The 22,930-nt window shown below is 41.4% G+C and overlaps 1 protein-coding gene across 2 annotated transcripts in view; it reads right to left on the reverse strand.

Moving 5' to 3' along the window:
- Positions 1-11,365: 11,365 nt before the first annotated feature.
- The window catches only part of RPRD1B (regulation of nuclear pre-mRNA domain containing 1B), a 48,726-nt gene continuing 37,161 nt past the window's right edge, over positions 11,366-22,930 (reverse strand). Inside the window, exons 7-8 of one of the 2 annotated variants that reach the window (XM_036229421.1) lie at positions 20,658-20,766; positions 13,930-14,036 (exon numbers count right to left, since the gene is read on the reverse strand). In XM_036229421.1, the coding sequence (XP_036085314.1) occupies positions 20,692-20,766 (75 nt within the window). In that variant the 3' untranslated portion in view covers positions 13,930-14,036; positions 20,658-20,691. Of the gene's footprint in view, positions 14,037-20,657; positions 20,767-22,930 lie in introns of both variants that reach the window. The other variant, XM_036229420.1, reaches the window with a different exon arrangement.

Below are 22,930 nucleotides of genomic sequence, written 5' to 3' on the forward strand. Positions count from 1 at the left end.
GAGGAAAGCACAACTTTGCAAAGGTAAATTCATTAGAATCACAGAACTCCAGGGCTTGAAGGGACTCAGAAACCAGCCAGCCAATCTCCTTGTTTTTGGAAGAGGAAACTGAGGCTCAGAGACAGGCAATGGCTTCCCAGGCTGCAGAGTGAGTGAGAACAGAGAGGAGAAGCCAGGTCTCTGGTGAGCCCTCATCTGCCATTTTCCATCTGTCTAGACCCATTTGCCTTCTATCACCACTTACAAGCCACCGTCGGTGTTTGACCAATGCTAACCGATCACCTCCATCAGCCCTAATTCCTTGGCATGAAGACTCTAGAAGCCGCTTGCAAAGCATCCTTTCTGATAAATCCTTTTCTTGGTTTTGGATCTACCTAAAGATGCACAACCAGTTCTGAAAACAGCTGTTTGACCCCAAATAAAAAACCAGCCCTACTTTTGAAAAGTCTCCATTTTAGATTCCTCCCAAGTGAAGCCCTGGACCATTTGAGCTGGGAGGGACCTGAGATGTTCAGGGCCAATTCCAGAAAGGAAAACTGAGGCCAGAGAAGGCCAAAGACTTTCCTAAGGTCACACAGCAAATCAGCGATGGGTCAGGGACCAGAGCCTGGGCTTGGCCTCTCTCAGGCCAGTGCTCCTGTCTCTATGGTGGGCTGCGAATAGCCGGGCTGAATTACCTGAAGCCACCTGCAAGTTCTGTTCCGAGGCTAACAGATTCTTCTCAGAACCGGCAGCCTTCCTCAGATTGTAGTCAGCTTTGCAAACTCCTTTCACAGGTCCTCAGCAGAGAGTAACTCTTGACTTGCAAAAGTGGCAAGCTGGCATTCCCAAGCAAACAACCAAACGAGCGAGTAAACAGATACTGCAAACAAACGGGTATTGCAAAAACAAGCCAACAAAAAACACTAGTATTAAAACAACAACAACAAAAAAAACCTCTTCCCAATGGGTATTTAAATTATTTGCCAATATATAAACAATTGAGAGATTTTTACATACAAATCTAGGTTTCCACCTTCTCATAGAAAAAGCAGACAATCTGGGAATAGCGGTCCTGCCTCCTGGCATGCCAGCTCTTGGCTGAACTGCACAGCAGTTGTCACACTCGCCTGTCTGCAGCTGGCCAAATTCCCTTCTTTCCATTGCCTTCCCAGGCCGTGAATGCATTAGAGCTTGCAGTATCTATTCTGCTGGGTTTGCGAATTCCCTCTCTAAGCTGTTCCCCAGATAAGTGGTCCTGTTGGTTCTGTTTGATGCCTCCAGGGACAAAGAGTTCACCATCAGCGTGTTCCGCGGCTGCTCAGGTAGATGGGGTAGGGGAGGGAGAGCTTAATGTGAAATGTGACGAATCCGAATCCGTGTTTGACAGGTCATGCTATATAATGTAATTCCAGAGGCTAATAAACTTTAATCGCCTCATAACCAGGACTCTCCATGCTTGTTTTGGCCGAGGCAGGTAAGAAAGCCACTCTTGGGAATGACTTCACAGATTTCCAGGCCATTAAAATGAAGTCCAGATGCCACTGCATTCCAGGCAAAGTAGGGGCAGGTCTGGAAGGCTCTTTTGAAGTTTCAAAAGCAACCACCCTGATACCAAAACAAGGTTTGGAGGTCTGTCTTCCGTCTCTTGAGCAATGACAGCTCTCAAATTGCCTTTCTGTGACCTTGCCAGGAGCTATCACCATCACCCATGTTTCAAAATCTATGGGAGGAGTAGGGGGGAGGGGTCTTCCAGCAATGTGGGACCACTGAACACTTCATCAAGAGGCGGCCCAGGGAATCCGCGCAGACGTCTTTATAGAGTTCTTGGCAAGCTTCGAACTTTGAAATTTTAAAATAGCAATGGCTTTGTTCCCACCACACTTATCAGTAGTCAAATCTCAAAGCCAACAAAATGCCAGAGTCCAGGACTATCAGATCTGGGGGGAGGCTTTGTGTGTTTCATCTCATCCAACTCTCTTCATCGAGAAGTTCCCCACAGCACCCCAGACACGAAGCGCCCGCCGGCCTCGGAAGGCAGCGAGTCTTCCTGATGAGGCAGAAGCCCTCTCCCCTGAAACGTCCATCTCCTGCTCTCCAGGTAAGAACCATTTTTACGCAGATTTTGACGCCCGTCTTCAACTCTAGCCTTTGGGCACCGCAGTACTTGCCCTCCCCTTGTCTGCAGACTAAACCACTCCAGGGCATTATTCCTTCCTGAGAGGCCTTGATCTTGAGGCCTGACCACCCTCCTGCCATCGGCCAGGGTCCCTCTTCAGTAGCTTCACAATAGCTATGACTTTAAGAGGACACAGTTCTTGCTCCAGGAACTTTCTTCTCTGTCCAGCTGTGCTGCATCCTAGGTTCACATGGCTAGAGTTTGCACAGATGGTTCTGTATCAGCAAACAGCTTTTATCTAATAAAAACATAACTCGGCTTCCTTTAGCAATATCGAGTCATTACATCCCTGTAACCTTCTGAGAGAGAGTCCATTATCATCGTCTCTAGTGTGCAAACAAGGGTGCCAAGACACAGGGAAGTGACATCTCTTGGTCAAAGTGCCAGTTAAATAAAGAGGCTGAGACTCAAACTCAGATCACTGGAGTCTGGAGCTGGTGCTCGTCACCTTTGCTGTCTTTCTGGGTAGCTGGCAAGTAGCTGGCAAGGTTAAACGTGGGGATGAAGGCCTCCAGGGAGATCTGGAAATACTAAGTCTTCCTGGTAAGTCAGCCCCACCCAGAGACATGAAGTGACTTGTCTAAAGGCACTCCATAATGCAGTGATAAAGTTGGAACTGCAACCAGGTTCCAAATTCGGGGCTCTTTGCTCCAGCCTAGAGCATGCTGAGTGTATGAATCTGATTTATTCGAAGGGGAATCTTCCCAGGCAGAAAGATGCTATCTAGGAAAGTGCCTTCTAGCCTGGCTTGAAGCCACATGCATACCTGACAGACAACAACTACCCAGTTCTGTCCCTGGGCCAGGGACAGAACTAACTACCTGACCTAGAGGCATCTGATATCTTGAAAGCACACATTTAAGGAAATACATGGAGGCCTCATTAATTCATAGCCCAGTTAAGTCAGAAATCATCATGGTCTCTGCTGGCAGAAGGACACATTATTTTAATCCAGAGATGGGCAAAATCTTCCTTGTGTAGGGTCAGGTAGTAAGGTCAGAGAGTAAATATGTTGGGAAAGGCAGTCATACACAGCCCGGTGACCCTTGCACTTTTGCATAGAGTGTATGTAGGGCCTGAAACATTATAGGAAAATGAGGAGACCTCACTGCCTGTGCTGGAGGTATCACCTCATCTGGAAATATCATTCTCCCACTAACGGACTTACTGTGTACTTCTTTGTTTCTGCTTAAGCATGGGCATCTTATGGCAGCTGCCCAACCCTACTGCTGTATCTGTTCCCAGCAGTGGGAAACAGGGTCCTCCACCTACAGCACGAGAGGCACGTGCAGACCATCTCCCTATGTCGGCTGTGGGATGGGACCCGCTGGCCACAGGGTACCGATGCTCACTGTGGAAGCTGATCTTGTTCTCACAGTTCTTTCTGTAAGTAAAGCATCGTTCCATCCAGTGCCTCTGTGAGTCGTGTCTTCCTTGGTGACTTTGACACCTGAAACCACGAACTTTAAATATCTTACTATCTCTGCCTTTCAACTGAAATATTTGGATTATTTACATTTGATTTCTGACATGATTCAGGTTTTAGTGTATCATGCTATTTGTTTTTTATTTGTCTCATCTTTTTTCCTGCTTTCTTTTGGAATAGTTGAACAATTTTTATAATTTCATTGCCTCTCCTTTGTTGGTTTATCAGCTACAACCCTGTTATTTTAGTAGTACTTTTAGACTTTTTAGTGTACATCTTTAACTTACCTCATTCTACTTTTAAGTGACATTATAATACTTCACAAATACTATATGATCTTTATGATTATATACTTCTATTTTCCCCTCTCCTGACTTTTATGCTATTATTGTCATATATTTTGCTTTAGTGTTATAAATCTTAAATACATTATTTCTGTTTAAAGTCAATTATCTTTTTAAGAGATTTAAATATTATATACTTCTGCATGTTGTTATGATTTCAGTAATTTTCATTCCTTTGTGTTGATCCAGATTTCCATCTGATACCATTTTTCCTGTCTGAAAAACTTTAACATTTCTTATTGTTCAGGTCCACTGGTGATGAATTCTTTTCATTTTTGTTGCTTTGAAAAAGCTTATTTCACCTTCATTTTGGAAAGACATTTTTGCTTAATACAGAATTTTAGAGTGAGTTTTTTTCCTTTTTCAATGCTTGGAAGATGGCATGCCATTCTTTTTTGGCTTGCATAGTTTCTTACAAGAAGTCTGCTGCCACTATGATCTTTGTTCCTCTATGTATTTTTTTTTTTTTAACTTATCACTAGTTCAGCAATTTGACTATGATATATCTAAGAGTGGATAGTTTTTTCATGTTTATTCTTCCTAAGATTTACTAAGCTTCTTGGGTGTATGGCTTTATATTTCTTATCACAGGTGGCTCTGTTCATTCATTTTCTAGTATTTTCTTTCTATGCTTTATTTTGAATAATTTCTATAATGGTGCCTTTTCTTCTGCAATATATAATATGCTGTTAATCCTAGTTTAATTTATTGTAATTTCATCTCTAAAATTTGATTTGGATTTTTAAAACATATATCTTATGTCTGTCCTTATTATGTTCATGTTTTCTGTTATATTCTTGAGTACTTATAATATGAATAATAGCTGTTTAGGGTCTTTATCAGGTAATTTTATCATCTGTGTCATTCTGGATCTATTGATTTATTTTTCTCTTGGCTCTGGTCATACTTTTCTCCTTCTTTGCATGCCTGGTGACTTTGGTTGTTGTTGGACGCTGAATAGTAAATTTTACATTGTTGAGTTCTGGGTTTTGTTGTATTTCTTCAAACAGTGTTGGACTTTGTTCTTCCAAGCAGTTAAGTCACTTGCAGATCAGTTTGAGGTTTACTATTAAGCTTTTTTACGACGGGCTAAGAGCAACCTTTACACTGGTACTAATTTAGCCCCACTACAAAGGCATAACACCTTTTCGAGGATTCTACCCAATGCGCTGTGAATTACAAGGTCTCTCCACTCTAGCCAGCAGAAATCGCAATGATTCCCAGATCTATGTGAGCTCTGAGAATTACTTGGCCTACTGCTTTCTGTTTGTTCTCTCCCTGGTACCTCTCATGGAGTTTCATCCAACAAATGTTCTGATCAGAATTTACCCGAAAGTCAAGATTTCCTGAGCTCTGTCTCTGGGCAGCTGCCTTTGGTCTGTTATTTCTCCCTGCACATTCTAGCCACCGCGGTCTTCCTGAACTCTGATCTCTGTCTCCTCAATTGAGTGGTATATAGTGGGCTTCTGGGTTCATCTCTGTGCAGCAGGCTGAAAGCACCCTCAATGAGTACGATGGGGCAATCACTTCTCCCTGTTTAGTTTTTGCCTCTCAGAGGCTCACAGTTCTGTGCTTCCTGATGTCCAATGTCTGAGAACATTTTAAAAATATATTCTATTTTCTAGTTGTTTAGGGTGGAGGGCAATTCCCATAGCACTTAATCCTTTGGTGGAACTCTACACTGGTTGTTTTTATGATTGGTTTGGACTTTAAAATAGCATTTAACTAATAGATGGTGACTTTATGAAAGGTTGTTAGAAAATTGTGTTTGGAGTTAGTTCGTGAATATTTTTGAGTTTTACAATTCTACCAGTAAGCCAGGCTCTGTCAAGATTGTTACGAAATGCTGATCTGGGAAGAAATCTTCAAAGCTAAGCTGACTGATCAAGACGTAACTTGATAGAGGCAAACCTTGCTTTATTGCGCTTCACAGATAATGCAATTTTTACAAATTGAAGTTTTGTGGTAACCCTGGTTCGAGCAAGTCTATGAGCGTCATTTTTCCAACAGGCTCAGATGGTGGTTAGCACTTTTTAGCAATAGAGCATTTTTTAAATTAAGGTATGTACATTATTTTTTGCACATTTAATAGACTACAATATAGTATAAACATAACTTTAAATGCACTGAGATACCATTTGTGTGACTCACTTTGCCATATTTACTTTCCAACCACAATGCCTGTACTTAACTTTTAAATTCACTTTTTAAAGTGTTCAGAATTTTGACAAGAATACCAAAGCCATTCGAGGGGAAAGAATAATCTCTTTGATAAATGGTGCTAGGACAACTAAATGCCCACATGCAAGAATAAAGTTGACCTCTTACCTCATACCATGTATAAAAATTAACTCAAAATAGATCAAACACCTTAATATAAAAGTTAAAGTATAAAATCCTAGAAGAAAACAGAAGAATCTTCATGACCTTGGATTTGGCAATGTTTACTTAGATGTGAGACCCACAGCATAAGTGACAGAAGAAAAAAAAAAAATTGTAATTCATACATCAAAAAACCAATCAAGAGAATGAAGACACCCACGGGATGGGAAAGTATATTTGCAAATCATGTATGTATAAGGATTTAGCATCCAGAATAGATAAATAACTTACAACTCAACAAAAGAGGTAACCCAAATAAAAAATGGGAAAAGAATGCAAATAGACATTTCTTCAAAGATACACAAATAGGCAATAAACACAGAATATGCTCAATGTCCTCTGTCATTAGGAAAATGCACATTAAAATCACATGGGGATATTACTTCATCCCCACTAGGATGGCTGTTGTTATGAATTGAATTGTGTTCCCTCCCCCTAAAAAATACATGTTGAAGTCCTAACCACTAGTATCTGTGAATGTGACCTCATGAGGAAATAAGGTCTTTGCAGATTTAATCAAGCTAAGATTACTGAGATGGACCTTAATCTGACTGATGTACTTATAAAAAGGAGGGAAATTTGGACGAAAACACAGAAGATCATGTGAAGGTGGAGGCAGAGATCAGAGTAGTTGTCACAGCCGAGGAATGCCTGAGGCTACAAGAAGCTGGAAAAGGCAGGGAAGGGTCCTCCCCTAGAGGCTTTGGAGGGAGCGCAGCCCTGCAAACATCTTAATGTCATATTTCTAGCTGCCAGAACTAGGACAAGAAATTGATTGTTTTAAACCATCCAGTTTGTGGAACTTTCTAACAGAGTCCTAGGACACTAATACAGGTATAATTTTAAAAATGGAAATAACAAGTGTTGGCAAGCACGATGGCTAATTTTATGTATCAACTTGGCAGGGCCACGGCGCCCAGATATTTGGTCAAACACTATTCTGCGAAGGTGTTTTTTGGATGACATTAATGTGGGTGTGCCTCATCCAATCAGTCCAAGATCTTAAAACGAAGACTGGCATCCCCCTTGAGCAGGTGGGCAGCAGACTGCCTTTGGACATGAACTGCAACTCTTTCCTGGGTCTCTAGGTGCTGGCCTCCCCTGCAGATTTTGGAATTACCAAGTCTCCACAATTGCGTGAGCCAATTCCTTAAAATAAATCCGTCTACGTATATACACGCCCTGTTGGTTCTATTTCTCTGAAGAACCCTGACTAACACAGCAAGGACGAGGAGAAATTGGTAGTACCTACAAGAATCGAAATCAGGTGTTCGAACAAAAATTTGTACAAGAATGTTCACAGCAGCACTACCCAAAAGGTAGAACCAATAATCAAATGTCCAACAATTGACGGATAAATGTGGATTATCCATACACTAAAATATTATTCGACCATTAAAAGGAATAAAATTCTGACGCACACTACAAGAATGAACCTTGAAAACACCATGCTGCTGAGTGTAAGACGCCAGACTCAAAAGGTCTCATGTTGTAGATTCCATTTATATCAAGTATTTAGAACAGGCAATGTCACAAAGAGGAAAAGCAGGTTCGTGGTCGCTGGTGAGGCGCAGGCGGGTAATGAGTGACTGCTTAGTGCATATGGGGTTTCCGTTTGAGAGGATGAAAACGTGCTGGAACTAGAATGTAGTGATGTTTGCACATGGTGAGTGTACTAAATGTCACTGAATTGTACGCTTTTAAAATGGCTAAAATGGTAAACTTATGTTATGTGTATTTTGCCACAATTAATAAAAAAAAGATGTGTTCACATACACAGAAGGATGATTCATGAATTCACTAACAAACAACTCAAAGTTGTGGAAATGAACTTTTCAAGTTAAAACTAAAACAGTGATGCAAGAAGATCTAAAATAAATCATGTGCAACCGTCGCAATAAATAAACAGGCTGGTGGAATTGTTTTCGCAGTGCGCCTTCGAGTCTCCTACTGCTCGTTGAAAAATCAGGTTTGTGGGAGCAGTGCATCCCCTAACTCGAGAAGAAAACTCAGGCCTCCACAACTTCTCTAGTCAATCTTATTTAATAATAATAAATCCCAGTCACTTAAGGTAAAAAAAAAGCCTCGATTCAGAAAATGTCCATTCTCGCGTTATAATCAAAATGGCTTATTATTTGAAGCCAAGGCCTCTCGGCCGGCTGCAGGCGGGAAGCCAACATCAGGACGGGAGGCCTCCTTGTTTAGTGAGGTTTAGGACAATGGGAGTAAGGAAAGGAAGGCAAAGAGAATAGCCTTAATTAGGCGCTGTGGCAACTGGGCCGTGGCTTGGCAAGAGTCTAGCTAATCCTTTCTCACGTGGGCTCCCTTGGCACTCTTCAGAGTGGCTCATCCTCTCCCTTCTCCCAATCATCCCACCTTTGTCCGCTATCACCAGGGATCTCACAGGGATGGTGCCTGTGTCTCTGGCTCTTTACTTTCTGCTCATCTCTCAGCAGTGCAAGTCAGCACACCTCCTTGAGGAAACTCATGCCTCTTGGTCGGGTTCTGAGATGACCCCGCGTGGGTTCTCTTGCATGTAGCCGGCATCTGTTCTGCAGGAGGCAGGCAGGTATCTCCTGCTCCAACAAACTCTAGGAATGGAGGCTGCACCCAATTCAGCACCCCCTTCCTCGCTCAATTATCAAAGCACCTACCGGCCACTGTATCTCATCACCCTACAGGGGACACATATTAAGCTCCCCTGAGGCCCTTTTCCCTAGCTTTAAAGTGAGGGGCAGGTGGCATCCAGTAGTTTCCCTTAGGAGGCTCAAAACATACAGACTCTCTTCAAAGAAATCCCCACCAAAAATCCTCAACTCTGACTCCTGACTCTCTTACACTCTCAATGTGAATGAGAACATAAGGGGGCTACAGGTCTTTGACCACCTCCATTGTAAAGAGAGCATATGGTATTAGTATGTGCTATCTATTGTTGCCTCCGAAACACATCTATTTTAACCTCTGATGCATTTAAATACCTATGTTCATCACTGAATTCATCAACAGCTACACTGAGCCCCTAATTTGTCCCAGACATGGCACTAGGTAGGCCCTTTTTTTCAAACATCTCATTTAAAGTTAATAGGTATGTTTGTAACCACTTTGATTTACCATTTTTATATCTGAGGATTCATGCAGATAACTGGCACTTAAAAATCTGTGGAGTGCATTATAACAACACTTTAGGTAGGAAAAAATATTCCAAAAGCCTCATCATAGAATTTCAGATCTGGAAAGGGCTTCAGAGGTTAGTCAGCCTCATTCATTTCCTTTAAGAAGCTGCTGAGGTCCTGAAAGGCTGAGGAACTTGGTGAAGGTCATCACAGTAAGTGATCAGAGATGTGGGTTATCACTTGCCACAACAGCCTTTACTTTGTAAAAAATATTAGCCAAGTTCTGAGTCATACTGTTAATTTTAGTATTTATCAAACCAGCAGTAGAAACAAATTTTTAATGCAAAATAACTATTTCAGAGTCTAAAAAACTGAACTGGGCTTTCAATACTACATAAAGCTACATGAATCTCAATCTACTGTACAGGAGAATAATGGATTCTTAATTGAATCTGTGCCTCAGAGTGGAAGAATAATTTTTAACTGGATAAATCCCACGGAGGTGGCGATGAGAAATGAGTTGGGACAGATGAATGATACTAGGAGAAGGAAAATAGCTTTTTCTCAAACATCTCAAGTAACCCAAATGCAGACTGCTTGCGCCCAGCTCCCACTGTCTTTAATCCCACCTTTTGAGTCTCGGCACTCTTGTGTTCTGATCCTTATCGACGACGCTCTCCAGAGTTTCATATATGCTCTTTATATGCGTAGATTATATATATTATTTATCTAACAAATATTATTGGCAACCAGGATATGCCAACCAGTGTTCTCAGACTTCAGCCCTGCATTCTTCTCATGCAGCACAACAATTACAAGTTTTTTGGGTTGGCAGGGAGCCTGGAAATAACTCGGTCCAATACCACATTTCAAAGATAAGAAAACTGAGGCCCAGAGGGAGAAGTACCTTGCCCAGGAAGGTCACACAGAGAGTTAATGGCTCTTATCACAAAAGTTAAGCGTTTTGACAGATTCGTGAACTCTTGGGTAGTTTCATCTTCGGTTCTGAGGACTTCAGTCACATTTCGTAGCCTGAAGTGCTAATTAAACTAGAGGAATTATGGGCTTACTATTTATAGGTAAGAGTGAAGACATTAATAAGGCCATGAAACCTGGAGACAGAGAAGGAGATCTTGTCTCCTGAGATCCACATATTACATTCAACCTTTACCTTTTAAGACAGAATTTGGATAATGCATAGTCTCAACTTTCCTAATTCTGTACTTGATTCACATTTAGTCTTAAAGGACCGTAGATCCTGCAGTTTTTGCATCATGAGATAAATGGGTAACCCTACTTCTTCTGGCAAATGCTGCCCTCACCCAGTGGAAAAGTTAAAATCATCTTTCCAAACATCAATTACTTCAAAAGGAACTATTTCCAACCATTCTTCTATTCTTTTGAGTTTTAACCAATAATAGTCAATATGCTTTAATTAAATTTAGAAGTGAAAGAGAGAAAGGAAACCCATGAAAATGTTTTTAAAGGCATACCACTTGAGTTTGAATTATCTCAAATTTTTCTTTTCACTCTTCAGACTGGCTTTCATTGTATTGCCAAAATCAAATCTCTCGGGCCAAGTGGTGCGAAAAAAAGTACTGAAATCAAAAACTTCCGAGTTTTAATCAGAGACTGTGTCGTACTGGGGAGTCATTTAACCTCTCTCTACCAGTTCCCACTCTGTACAATGAGGATAAAACTATGGAGGTACCTCTCCTGGGTATTGCGTGGATTGGCTAATTAAAGTTAATTAAGCCCCTGGAAAGAACCGGAAAATACTATGTAAGTGCTGAGTATTTATGGGCCACTAAGAGTCACGAAAACTCCTAAGGGACACAATTCTGTGCAGACAGCACAATCTCTGTTGGTGATTACTAATTACCCACTGCTTACAAGAAAGCACTGGGTATTGCATAACAGGGTAAAGAAACATCACACGATGTCGTCCAACAACGCCATCTTTATTCAAAAATATATATCTATGAGACATTTCAGAATATACTGCTGTCACCAATGACAGCCTATACTTCTAAATAAAGTCCTAAATTAATATACAAATTTAAGCTTTAAAAATATTCTTTAAGAAAAAAAAAAACAAAAAAACGAAGGGAAGATTGAAGACTTTCTGAGGAATATGACCTAAAGGAAAGGTCCTTTGAGGCCTTTGGGTGCCCTAAGGGAAAAAAAAAACACGAAACAAAACCACCCACCCCACCATGGCCTGATCACCTCATACATACAAGGAGAAAGAGTCACTTAAATTAAACAAATGAAGTAAGCACACTTGGGGAGGATGTGAGAGAATTAAAGATTTAAACAACAAAAGCATTTCATTAAAAAAACACACACAAAAACCAAAACTAACTTCCTCACAGGAAGTCCACTAGTAACAGGTATTAAGAGGCCAACATGTTCATTTACATAATTCCTACAGTTTCGTTTCCTGCTCTAGCTTTAATGATAATTATGCACCAATTGCTAGTCAGACTCAATGAGATAAAATACAGCAGTGGGCAAAATCCATTATAATGTTTCATCTAGCTGACCAGGAGCAAATATCTACTATACCTTTTTGGCTGGTTTGTGGCTAGTAAAATTTTGCTTCCTTGGCGAAAGCAAGTATAGAGAATGTCCACGGATCTGTTCAGGACTAAAGCAGCACACCACATGGGGAGGGGGCATGTCTGCAGAAACAGGAAAGAGTGGAATTCATCTTGCAATTTTAGTAAACTCACCTACTGCCCTATGGCCTCTGGGAGAAAAACTTTATATATAGACTCATTAATTTAATAATGACAGGACAACAGGCAGTGTCAATAAGCAAACAATGCACAGTCTGTATTAGAATCTGAAAAATAGCTTAAATGCTACTAGGTTCAACACAGAATTAAACTAAAAACCTATGACTTTCCATTGTTCTCCCTTCACGGCAGGCTGGAGGGCTCATCCGAGAACAGCCTGTTACACTTTTAAAAACATAGGTTATGTTTTAACATGTTTAACATGTAAAATTACATGTAATTGCCTTTTTGGTAATCCTGAAAATAGCAACTCAAAATAAGGGAGATTCTGAAGGTGCACCCCCCCCGCCCCCCACTGCCCCAACTGAATCCTTTTACAGCTTTTGGATTTCAGCCTCTGGGCTATAATTCCTATTACACTACTGGGGCAAATTGTTTTCTGCCCTTTCCAATGTCAACAATAAGCCTGTCGAATTAGAATGATTTACAGTTAGCAGGCCTAACCTTTACTAAAAGCAAGGTAAAAATCCTAACTACATCATGTAGTCCTAATGTCAGCTGGCATGATAATATAATTAAAACCCAAAATTAATATCCCCAACTGCCCTCTTCCCTTGTCCGAGATGAGCTTTTCAATAACATCTGATGCAAAGGACTCATCCTCCTACGGGCACAAGGACACGTGCAGTGGCATGAACTGATGGACAGAGGAACATGCGCAGTGTCATATTTGCAAGGGAGATATTCAAGTTTAGTCACCATATTGAGGACATGTGCCCACACGGTGAATTAAATGTTAGTGCGTGCCCTACTTCCCAAGAGAAAGGGTCAAAGCGATACCCACGCAAAGCCCAGACTCTCAGTATGCCTTTAGCTTTCGGGGCCCACAAGTGCCATTTCTAACCACCACCTTCCTGACCAACTGTGGTCAAAGGATCATGTTTTTAGGAACATGCTCTATGACAGCAGGTGGGACCTTTGATAAGTGTAGCCTGGGAAGGTTGTTTGTAGTAACCTGAAGTGAATAACTTATTTTTAACTCACATTTCTGATTCCTGTTACTCTGTCTCTGAATTATGACTGTATGTCCCAGATCAGCTTTGAATCTTATTGCTAGATTCTCTAGTCTGCTCACAATACAAATGCACCTAACCTGTGACTACACATCGCCAGAAGTAGTGGTGAGGGAGAATCAGATTTGGCAAACTCCTGATGGCGAAGCTGCTCCACAGGTGCTCCTCCGACCTCTGGGGCGGATGGACGGCGGTCGGGAAAGCCAGCGACCCCAGAGCGAGTTCCTCGGGGAGGCCTGCGCTGAGCCTGAACAAGCCCTGCTCAGACGGGAGAAGCTGCTTCCATGACACGGTGCTGTCATCAGGGACAAGATTCTTCTGAAAACTTCCAGAATACACATGATTTTTGTAACTTCTTGGGTGTAAAGAGAGAACTAAGAATGGAAAATTAACAGTGGCATAAAAACATGAAGTTTGTATTTTTTCCCAAATATCACTCGAAACTGGATTCCACTCGCCACTTTTCTGAATTGTGCTCAACATGAGGCTGGAGAGGAAAATCAGAGTCTGCAGTTCTTTCTTGAGGCTGGGAGGTTGGGGGGCCAGGCGGAAGGAGGGACAGAACCAGGGGCTATAAGGTTATTTCCAACCATGACTCGCCGCCCTCTTTTCTGCTGGTAGAGATGGGAATCTGGGCGTAACACCTGTCCTAGTCAGTAGAAAACAGATCACCAGCAGAAGGTAGAGGGGCCAAGCCCCCTGTGACGTTGGGCAGCAATGAGAGGTCTGGCAAGCTCTGAATATGGGACTTCAGTTCCTTGCGGACCTGGGTTACCCGAGCAAGCTTCTGTTTATATTCCTGAGGAGACAAAGAGAAGACAATGCAGTTAAGCCTGCGTGTGCAGACGGTCAGGTTTAAGGAGGGGGTACAGACACTCACCCTCTTGCTCTATTTTCTCCCCACTGGGCTGCCCCTCCCCTATCCAGCTCAAAGGACAGTGCTAGGGTTTTCAAACTCTCAAAAGGTAAAACTTTATATAAAAAATGAAAGTAGAGTTCAGTACTGGCAACAGTATTAAATGGTGTTTAACTTATTGGCACTTGAGATTTAGGAGTATAAAGAAGTGACATTTTTCTGTTATTTGGGTTGTAATTATTTCAAAATGCCTTATAAAATAAAAAAACAGATGCTCAGGCTTTACAATTAATTTCAGGGCTATACCTAGACATGGCTAGAAAAAACAGTATAAAGCTAGACTTTCTGTGTTAAACTTAGAGGTTAACCCAGACTTATTCAGACAAGGACTACAGGAACTCAGAACACCTAATATCACTATCTGTGTCTAGGGCTTCCTTATTCCATACCTGAGTACCTGCAACAAGTCCCCGAGGAAGCTTCCACTAGTCTCCCCTAAACATGCCAGATTTATCTTACAAAGGCCCAGGTTTCGCCAAGTGTCACTCCTTGCAGAAAGTGAAGCATGACAATCACACTATCTCCACGACTGCTCAGGGCTCAAGGACTTCTAAAATTGGCTCCTGTCCAAATGTATTTCTCACAACTTCCAAACCCCTTATGCACAAGCTACTCATTTACTCAGAATTCTCTTAAAGCCTTGAGGAGAACACAAATCCTTCTTTTCCTGGTCCCAGCAAAGTCCTGCCTCCACTCCTTGGCCTACCTGCTGTGTCCCACCTCTCTAGGAAAACCTTTCCTCCTCGTTCAGAAGACTTGTCCCCATCTCCGCCTGCTCTGCTCTGGAGCCCTCCTGTGTACTGAGCATGCATCTGGGCCCCTGGGCCCCTAATAGGCTGCTCTCTCCATACATGTTAGACTTCCACGTTCCCCTAAAATAGAACTCTCCTGATAACAGAAACTGGGTATACTATTTTCTTTCCTCAGCTCCCAGCTAAAGTTTATATGGAATAACCACCCTGGACCATGTGAGGCATGTCGTTTATGGCCTCAGGGCTGGTTCCACACCCCCCTTCCCCACCCCTAGCTGTGCTACTCTCCTGGGTGTTTCTGCAAAGACAAGGATGTTCCTGAGGCTGGGTCCTTCGTGACTAAAGCCTCCTGCAGAAATTTAACACAAAGTACTGGGCTGAGACTCAAAGACCCGGGGGTTTAGTACCAGCTCTGACTCTAACTTGCTGTGTGACTGTGAATGTGTTCCCTCTCTTGCTACGTCTTCACCTTTTTTTATCTGAAAATGAAAGAACTGGACCACCTTCAAGATCTTTTTTCAAGTTCTAAACACCTTCATGTCAGGCACCTTATGTACACTTGGAGAGGCAGAAGGTTTGAAGACACAAGCCTAAGCACTCCTGGGAAGAGTGGTAAGACAGGAAATAGATTAAATGAAGAACACTTATTTCAAGTTGTAAAGACAAAGTCTGAATAAGGAGTGGGAGAGGGGAATCTGGGTGTGGGCAGGGAGGGTCTATCCCTTCACTGTGGCAGGCAGCCAGCCTTCCACCTGAAATAAGCTGCTCACACAGAAAGTCAATGAAGAGACAGGGGAGGAGAGTAAGCTCTCTTGACACCCCCATTCCTTTCTTTTGTAGACTTAATACACTAAAACAATGATTTGGGTAAATTATTAACAATGACTCCCCTATCAAACTTGTAAACTTCAGGAGCTGCTTCACTCAGCATCCACCATGCCCAGCAGGGCCCTGTAAACAGTAAGTGTCCAACACAGTTGTCCGATGAATTAATACTATATAAAACATAACATTATGTATAAGTACACAACAATTGCCAGCTTTCATTCTTGAAACTGAAGACTAATTTCAAATGTGAGGCTCTAAATTGTCAAGGTTTCCTGTCCTCTCCTCTACGTTTTCTTTCTTGGTTTTATATACTTCAAGGGAAATTAATAGAGAAGACAGATTCTCTATTATAGGTCATGGAATCATTTAATTAACTTCTCCTGAATTCTAAGTACAAATAGGGTAAAACAGTTACTAAATAGTTACCCCTTGCTCCCTGCTCAAATCTTCTGACCAAAGGTGACAAATGAAAACCACATTGACTTAGCCATCCACTCTTGGTGGCTTCCGAGTACTTTAGTTGAAGGCATTCCTCAAGAACAAACTGTCTGAAAATCAAGTCTCTAATGAGCTGAGCTGAGATCAGAATCCAAGGCTTCTCACTCTTTGGTGATCCTTAGACTAGCTTAGCAAGCCCTGCCCCTAGGTTAAAGGGAAGGCAGTTGATCTAATTAGATACCACCTTAAATTCAAATAACTCTTTCAAAGGCCATCTTTAAAACAAATGAAATCCTGTTCCTGCTGGGGTTCAGGTGGGAGGTGATTATCTCATCATGCTTAGGCTGCTATTATATTCTCGATATCCTGGAAGAACCTTCATTTTAATTAAAAAAAAAAAAAAAAAAAGTCCTCTCTTCAGGCCACTATGAAAGCTGCCCACACCTCTTCATGCCACTCCACTAGGTTACTCTTTCCATAGAGATTTCTATTTTAAAAGCAAGAACAGGAGGAGTCTAGGAGATCATTACTAGAGAAAGGATGGGAGCGGGACTGTGACTGAAAAGGATTAAAAAACAGAGTTGCAGGTTAATACACAAAATCAATCACTTTCTATGTGACAGGAATGAAAAAGTAGAATTTGAAATAAAGACACAATACTATTTACATTAATACCCAAAACAATAAAATAAGTCTAACAAATTACATACAATATATGTATAAGGAAAACTACAAAATGCAGATTAACAAAGAACTAAATAAGTGGGGAGATGTTTCTTGTTCATGGATAGGAAGACTCAATATTGTTAAGATATCGGTTCCTCCCACTTTTATCAATAGAGCCGATGTGATCCTAATCAAATTCACAGCAAGTTATTTTGTGAATACAGACAAATTGATTCTAAAGTTTATTGAAAAAAACAGACCTATCCAACTCCAAGACTTACTATAAAGCTATAGTAGTCAAGACAATGTGGTACTGGCAAAAAAACCCCAAAAACAGCCAAATCAATCAATGAAACAGAAAAGAGAGCCCAGAAATAGACCCATATAAATATAGTCAACTGATCTTTGACAAAGAAGCGAAGGTAATACAGTGGAGAAAAAACAGAGCGGTGCTAGAACAACTAGACGTCCACACGCAAAAAAATAAAAATGAACTCAAAATGAATCAGATCAAAATGTAAAACGCAAAACTATGAAACTCCTAGAAGATAACATAGAAGAAAGTCTAGATCATCTCTGGTTTGGCAATGACTTTCTTGCATACAACATCAAAAGCATGATCCATTAAAAAAGCACGATTCATTAAAATGAAAATTTTCTGCTCAGTGAAAGATATGTCAAGAGAATGAAAAGACAAGCCACAGACTGAAATAAAATATTTGCAAACAACATTCTCCATCATCAGGGAAATGCAAACTAAAATGACAATGAATCAACACTACCCACCTACTATTTGGCCAAAATCCAGAACACTGATAACACCAAATACTAATGAAGATGTAGAGCAACAGGAATTCTATACATTGCTGATGGGAATGCAGTCTTGCGGTCTCTTACAAAATGAAACATACTCTTACCATATGATCCGGCAATCATACTCACTGCCAAAATCTGGACGCATCCAATGTGTCCTTCAGTAGGCAAATGGATGTCGACTTTGGTGCATCCAAACAACAGAGCATTATTCAGCATTAATAAAAAATGAGCTATCAAGTCATGAAAAGACATGGAAAAACCTTAAATGTGTATTACTAAGTGAAAGAAGCCAACCTGAAAAGGCTAAATACTGTATGAGTCCAACTATATGACATTCTGGAAAAGACACGACTACGAGACAGGAGTTGGGGGCATGGGGGGAGGGATGAATGGACAGAGCACATTCATTTATGATGAATTTCAGAGTTGTGAAAGTACGATATAATGATGAATGTCATTATACATTTGTCCAAATCTGTAGACTGTACAACACCAATGTAAGCCCTATTGTAAATTATGGACTTTGTAGGTTCATCTACAGGAACAAACATAGCACTCTGGTGGGGGATGCTGACTGTGGAGACTATACATGTGTGGGGGCAGCGGGTACTTGGGAAATCTCTGTACTTTCCTCTTAAATTTTGCTGTGAACCTAAAACTGATCTTAAAAAAAACAAAGAAAGATCCATGGAACAAGAGGTTCAAGTGCACTAGCCAGGGTTAGCAGGTATATAGTCTGAATATCCAAATACAGGTAAAGATTGTCTTTAAAACTGCTAAAACATATACCTGACTGACTGGGACAGCTGCAGGACCTCACTTAATGCCTCGAGGAGAGACGAGCAGGTCAGAAATCACAGCGAGCTCTGACTAGGTCAAACTGAAGCTATAGTAATTTCATAGTACCCTCAGGAGATTCGGTAGTAACACTATAATCGCCCCTACCCTTACCTTTCAAAAACAGATTCAGCCTTTTTCTAAGTAAAGTCATCTATAAATGTTGCCATGGCCCAACAAAGAAATCAAGAGTGAATCCAAATAAAACGATCCCCCAAATATAACTCCAGCCTTTGCTTGCCTCCCAGTTCTTCCCTTCCTTATGCTCCCTCAGTCGGGTCACGGCATTTCCTCAACAGCCTCTTTGCTTCTGCACAGGTTAAGGACACAGATCCAGGAAAACCCAAGAATCTTTCTTTTCGACCTGCCAGCCAGCCTTCTGACAAGTGTGGGCCACAAACTCTGTTGCTACAAGGTTCCAAACTGTGCCCTCAGCAACTCCTGCTCTCAGAAGAAACCAGGTTTTTTTTTTTCATGATATTGCTAAAACCAACTTGTATGCGATGAGACGCATTCAAATTCTTTTGACTCATTTAAGTGTGCTGCATCCCACAATCTCTTTAGTACACAAGGACCACTCAGAGGAATGATGTGCAAGGTGGTTACATGTGCCTTGTTAAAACGCCTTACACTTGTGCATAATAGAGCACTAAGCCTTTAATCTAACACTCATGGTACAGGAATTCGAGAGATCAAGACCTGCACAATTTTTATCAGCAGGATGACACCGCGGCAGCACTCCTGCTCATCACTCTTCTCCCTACCGGTTGATTCATCTCAACCACAGTTCACGTGGCTCTACTTTGTACTCTCATCTTCACACACTTGTCTTTCCTTTACTACCACTCTTAAGCAAGAGAAGACAAGGCAAATCCCAGTAGTCCTGTTGCTTTCCCTTTCCTGCTTATGCATAATTTGGTGGCAAAGGTGAGGGGTTGAGCTGAATCCTCCATTTGGCAATATGCGCCTACTGCAGCAAATTCTACCTCATTCCCGAAAGCCTGTGAGGAAACAGGTAAGAGTTTTATCAGACTTCTGTTGCTACCCTCTGTTTCAGGATCCTTGAGGAGGAGTTGGAGGAGGAGGTGGGCACCTGTGATAAATTGCCCAGATTTATTTGACTGCCAAGAAATGTTTAAAACGTAGATGGTAAAGGCCCAATGTGTAGTTCTGAGATAATGCCTAGGATTTATGTTCCTGGCAAAGCTTTTGAATCTCACCTCACCGACTCTCCCAAGTTGCAAGGGAAAAATATCCCCAGCATCCCTCTGCTTCCTGCGGATCCAGCTGACATTGTGTGAACACAGACCATTATGGAGCACTAAGACAACTCGCTGATAAGGCTTACACATTCTTTGCCTTTTTTGGTTACAGTAGTGAGCCAGACCTGACATGCTGCAAGCAGATGAGCTCTGGGATAAGAGGGTTAAAAATGACAGGGGCTGACATTGCAATGACCTTTCTACAGGAATTTCATTTTCAAAACAAACAAAATTAGAAGCCTTTCCTCTAGCAACTCACGAAAAAAAAATACTGATCAAAACGTAAACATTGTCAAACCTACATTTTTCTTGCTGGGAAGTATTTACATAAGCAAAAATTATGTTAGAAATAACACCACAGGCAGAGGCCTGACTTGACAAAGCAAGATTTCCAGTATTAAGACTCATATTTTCCTTTATCTTGCCCTGTTGTGCTACAGGACATACAGTATATGAAAATCACCCACTGCTCGGCTATTCCCAATTAAGAGTCATAAAGGGTTATTATGCACGAAGCCGTCTATGAAGGGCCCTGTTTGAAAGGTGACCTGCCACACTGAATTTAAGTCAAAGAACTGCTTGGAACTGCTTCATTGCATGCAGGTGGAGAGATCCAAGCAGAAAGGGGAAGCTGACTTTCACCCGAATATTATGTCACATGCCCTCTCAGCCCTCCTCACCCTGTCAGGAAGCTTATCCTCACCAACAAGGCTCATAGGGGCTACACTGAGAAATCACAGCTTCTATTTAAACTACAACTTACTATTTTTTCTTTCTCTCACTACAGCACCCCTTGTTTTTTAGAGAAAATACAATATATAAATCTTGTATATATACTGAAAATAAGAATGCCACTTCTAATTTTCCTTCAAAGATCTATGTGGGAACAAAAAACCATCACTGACCTCTCTCTCAACCAGCGCCATGCTCCCATATGACTTAGTAGCAGCTGCGACATTTCAAAATGATACATTCTGGGGTGTCACAGCAAGGCTGGAGCTGCTGAGTAAGATGCTGAGGAAGATACAAGGAAAACAGGAAGTTGTAGCTCCAATCCTAGGGCTCAGGGCCTCTCAGCTCCCTTACTAAAACCAGTAATAAAGGTACAGGCAAAGTAGGCAAAGTCTTTCCCAGAAGGAAAAATGACAAAATGGCTACAATGAGAGGAATGTTCTTAGACCATTACAAGCATCCTCTGAAGGACTCAAACAGAAATGGGCTTCATAAGCCTGAAATCATACTGCAAAGTGTTTTCGGGGTACTTCTCCCCGAAGTATCCTTAAACCAAAAGGCTTAAGGGAGCTTCTACTGCTACCATAAAAACCTCTGACAGGGATTTGCAGAAGCAAGGGAAGAAGAAGAAAGTGTTTACACATAACTAAACTAATAAAAATAAAATCAATTTTAAGACTGGGCAATTTTTCAAACTTTAATGTAATTATAAAGCTAAATATTTACAACTTAACAGATGTCCATTAAAAGCTTTAAAAGAGACTTATTTAAAAAACGCGCTGGAGGCCTTCAAAAATGCTCGCATTATTTATGCAATGGGTCCCTCATTATATAAAATCAGAATAGTAAAGTACAAGAAAATCTATTTACTATTTATAATTAGTTCTCTCACTTTTTTAAGTTAACTGTCAAAAAATGTAAGCTTTCTGCAAGTAACAAAGCCCCACAAACTGGCTTCAGGACCACTTTAATGGAAAACCAGGTTATTGATGTTGTGAAGACACACATCAAAGGTGCAGGCCTTTCAACTGTTTCTCCTTTTGAGCCAAATACTGGCAGAGTCAAGCACTCGGGGAAGGCAGCTGAGAAACAAAGGGTAGAAAGGAAAAGGACAGTTTTCACAAAACATAATTTTAAGCAAGATTTACTATAATCTTAAGTGCTAGAAGGTCTGCCTGGGGCAAGGCAGCCTATAGGTTACTGCGCTGCATTTGGATACAGCTCTCTCTACAAGCAACAAAGACTTCAATTCCTTTCTATTAGCAAACAAAAAAGGAAGGAGGTCACCATGGTAGAACAGAAAAAAAATCCCAGAAAACACAAGTTTGAATCTAACTCTACGACTTGCCTGTGATGTGACCTCATCTTGCTGGGCTTCGTGTCCTAACATACGAGACAGGAATGGAAATATGCCTATATTGTGGAGTGGGTACGAGATTTGGATGAGACCAGGTACTTACCAAACTGTTCAGAGAAATTAACAGATATGAGGGGGAAAGAACAATTAATTACCCCTCCTATGTTTATTATTTTATGAGTAATATTTAATCTTCCTGATTTATATGTCAGGACTCAAAGAAAAAGAATTATTAATGGGACACAAATTCTTCCCCACAACAAACCATTTGAGAAGGTCCAGAAAATTTAGTACATTTAACTAGAAGTTGGCTTGAGAAAATGAAAGGGCTCTGGACCTCCAACATGGGGGGCGGGGGTTACATAACTTTATAATTAGATGGTACCTAATTATAAAATTGCCCAATCCTGTGAATGTACAGACCAAGAAAAGGAAAGGAATCTGTCTACAAAGCAAAGCCTCGACCTTGTAGGGAGGGAATCCCCATCAAAGGCATACAGCTGACCCCTGGACAACATGGGGGTTAGGAGTGCCACCACTTTAAGCAGTCAAAAACCTGCATATAACTCTGACTCCCCAAAACTTAACCCCCGTCTACCTTAGTATCCATAGGAGATTGGTTCCAGGACCCCCCACAGATGCCCAAGTCCCTTCTTATAAAATGCCTTAGAACAATGTATACAGTTGGCCCTCCACATCCACGGATTCCTAACTGTGGATCAAAAATACTGTTATTGATCCCACGGTTGGTTCAATCTGCACATGCAAAACCCAGGTATACAGAGGGCCAACTGAATACTTATTGGGGGGCGGGGGCGGACAACGAATATAAGTGGACCTGTGAAGTTCAAACCTGTTTTATTCAAGGATTAGCTGTACTCTGACCTAGTCTGGAAATGAACCAAGCTGCACCCACCATACCTGCCACCTGAGAACAGGATGCTGTGCTTGGGGTAGGAGTAGTGATGAAAGAGTAACAATACAGATAGGACTTTATGATCTGGTCAGAGAAATAACAAAATAACCTATCAACAGGATGACAAACTACATAGTACTCTGAAGGAAAAAGATAGGGAGCTATGACAGACA

The sequence above is a fragment of the Rousettus aegyptiacus genome, unplaced genomic scaffold, assembly GCF_014176215.1.
Source record: "Rousettus aegyptiacus isolate mRouAeg1 unplaced genomic scaffold, mRouAeg1.p scaffold_m13_p_12, whole genome shotgun sequence".
NCBI lineage: Eukaryota > Metazoa > Chordata > Mammalia > Chiroptera > Pteropodidae > Rousettus > Rousettus aegyptiacus.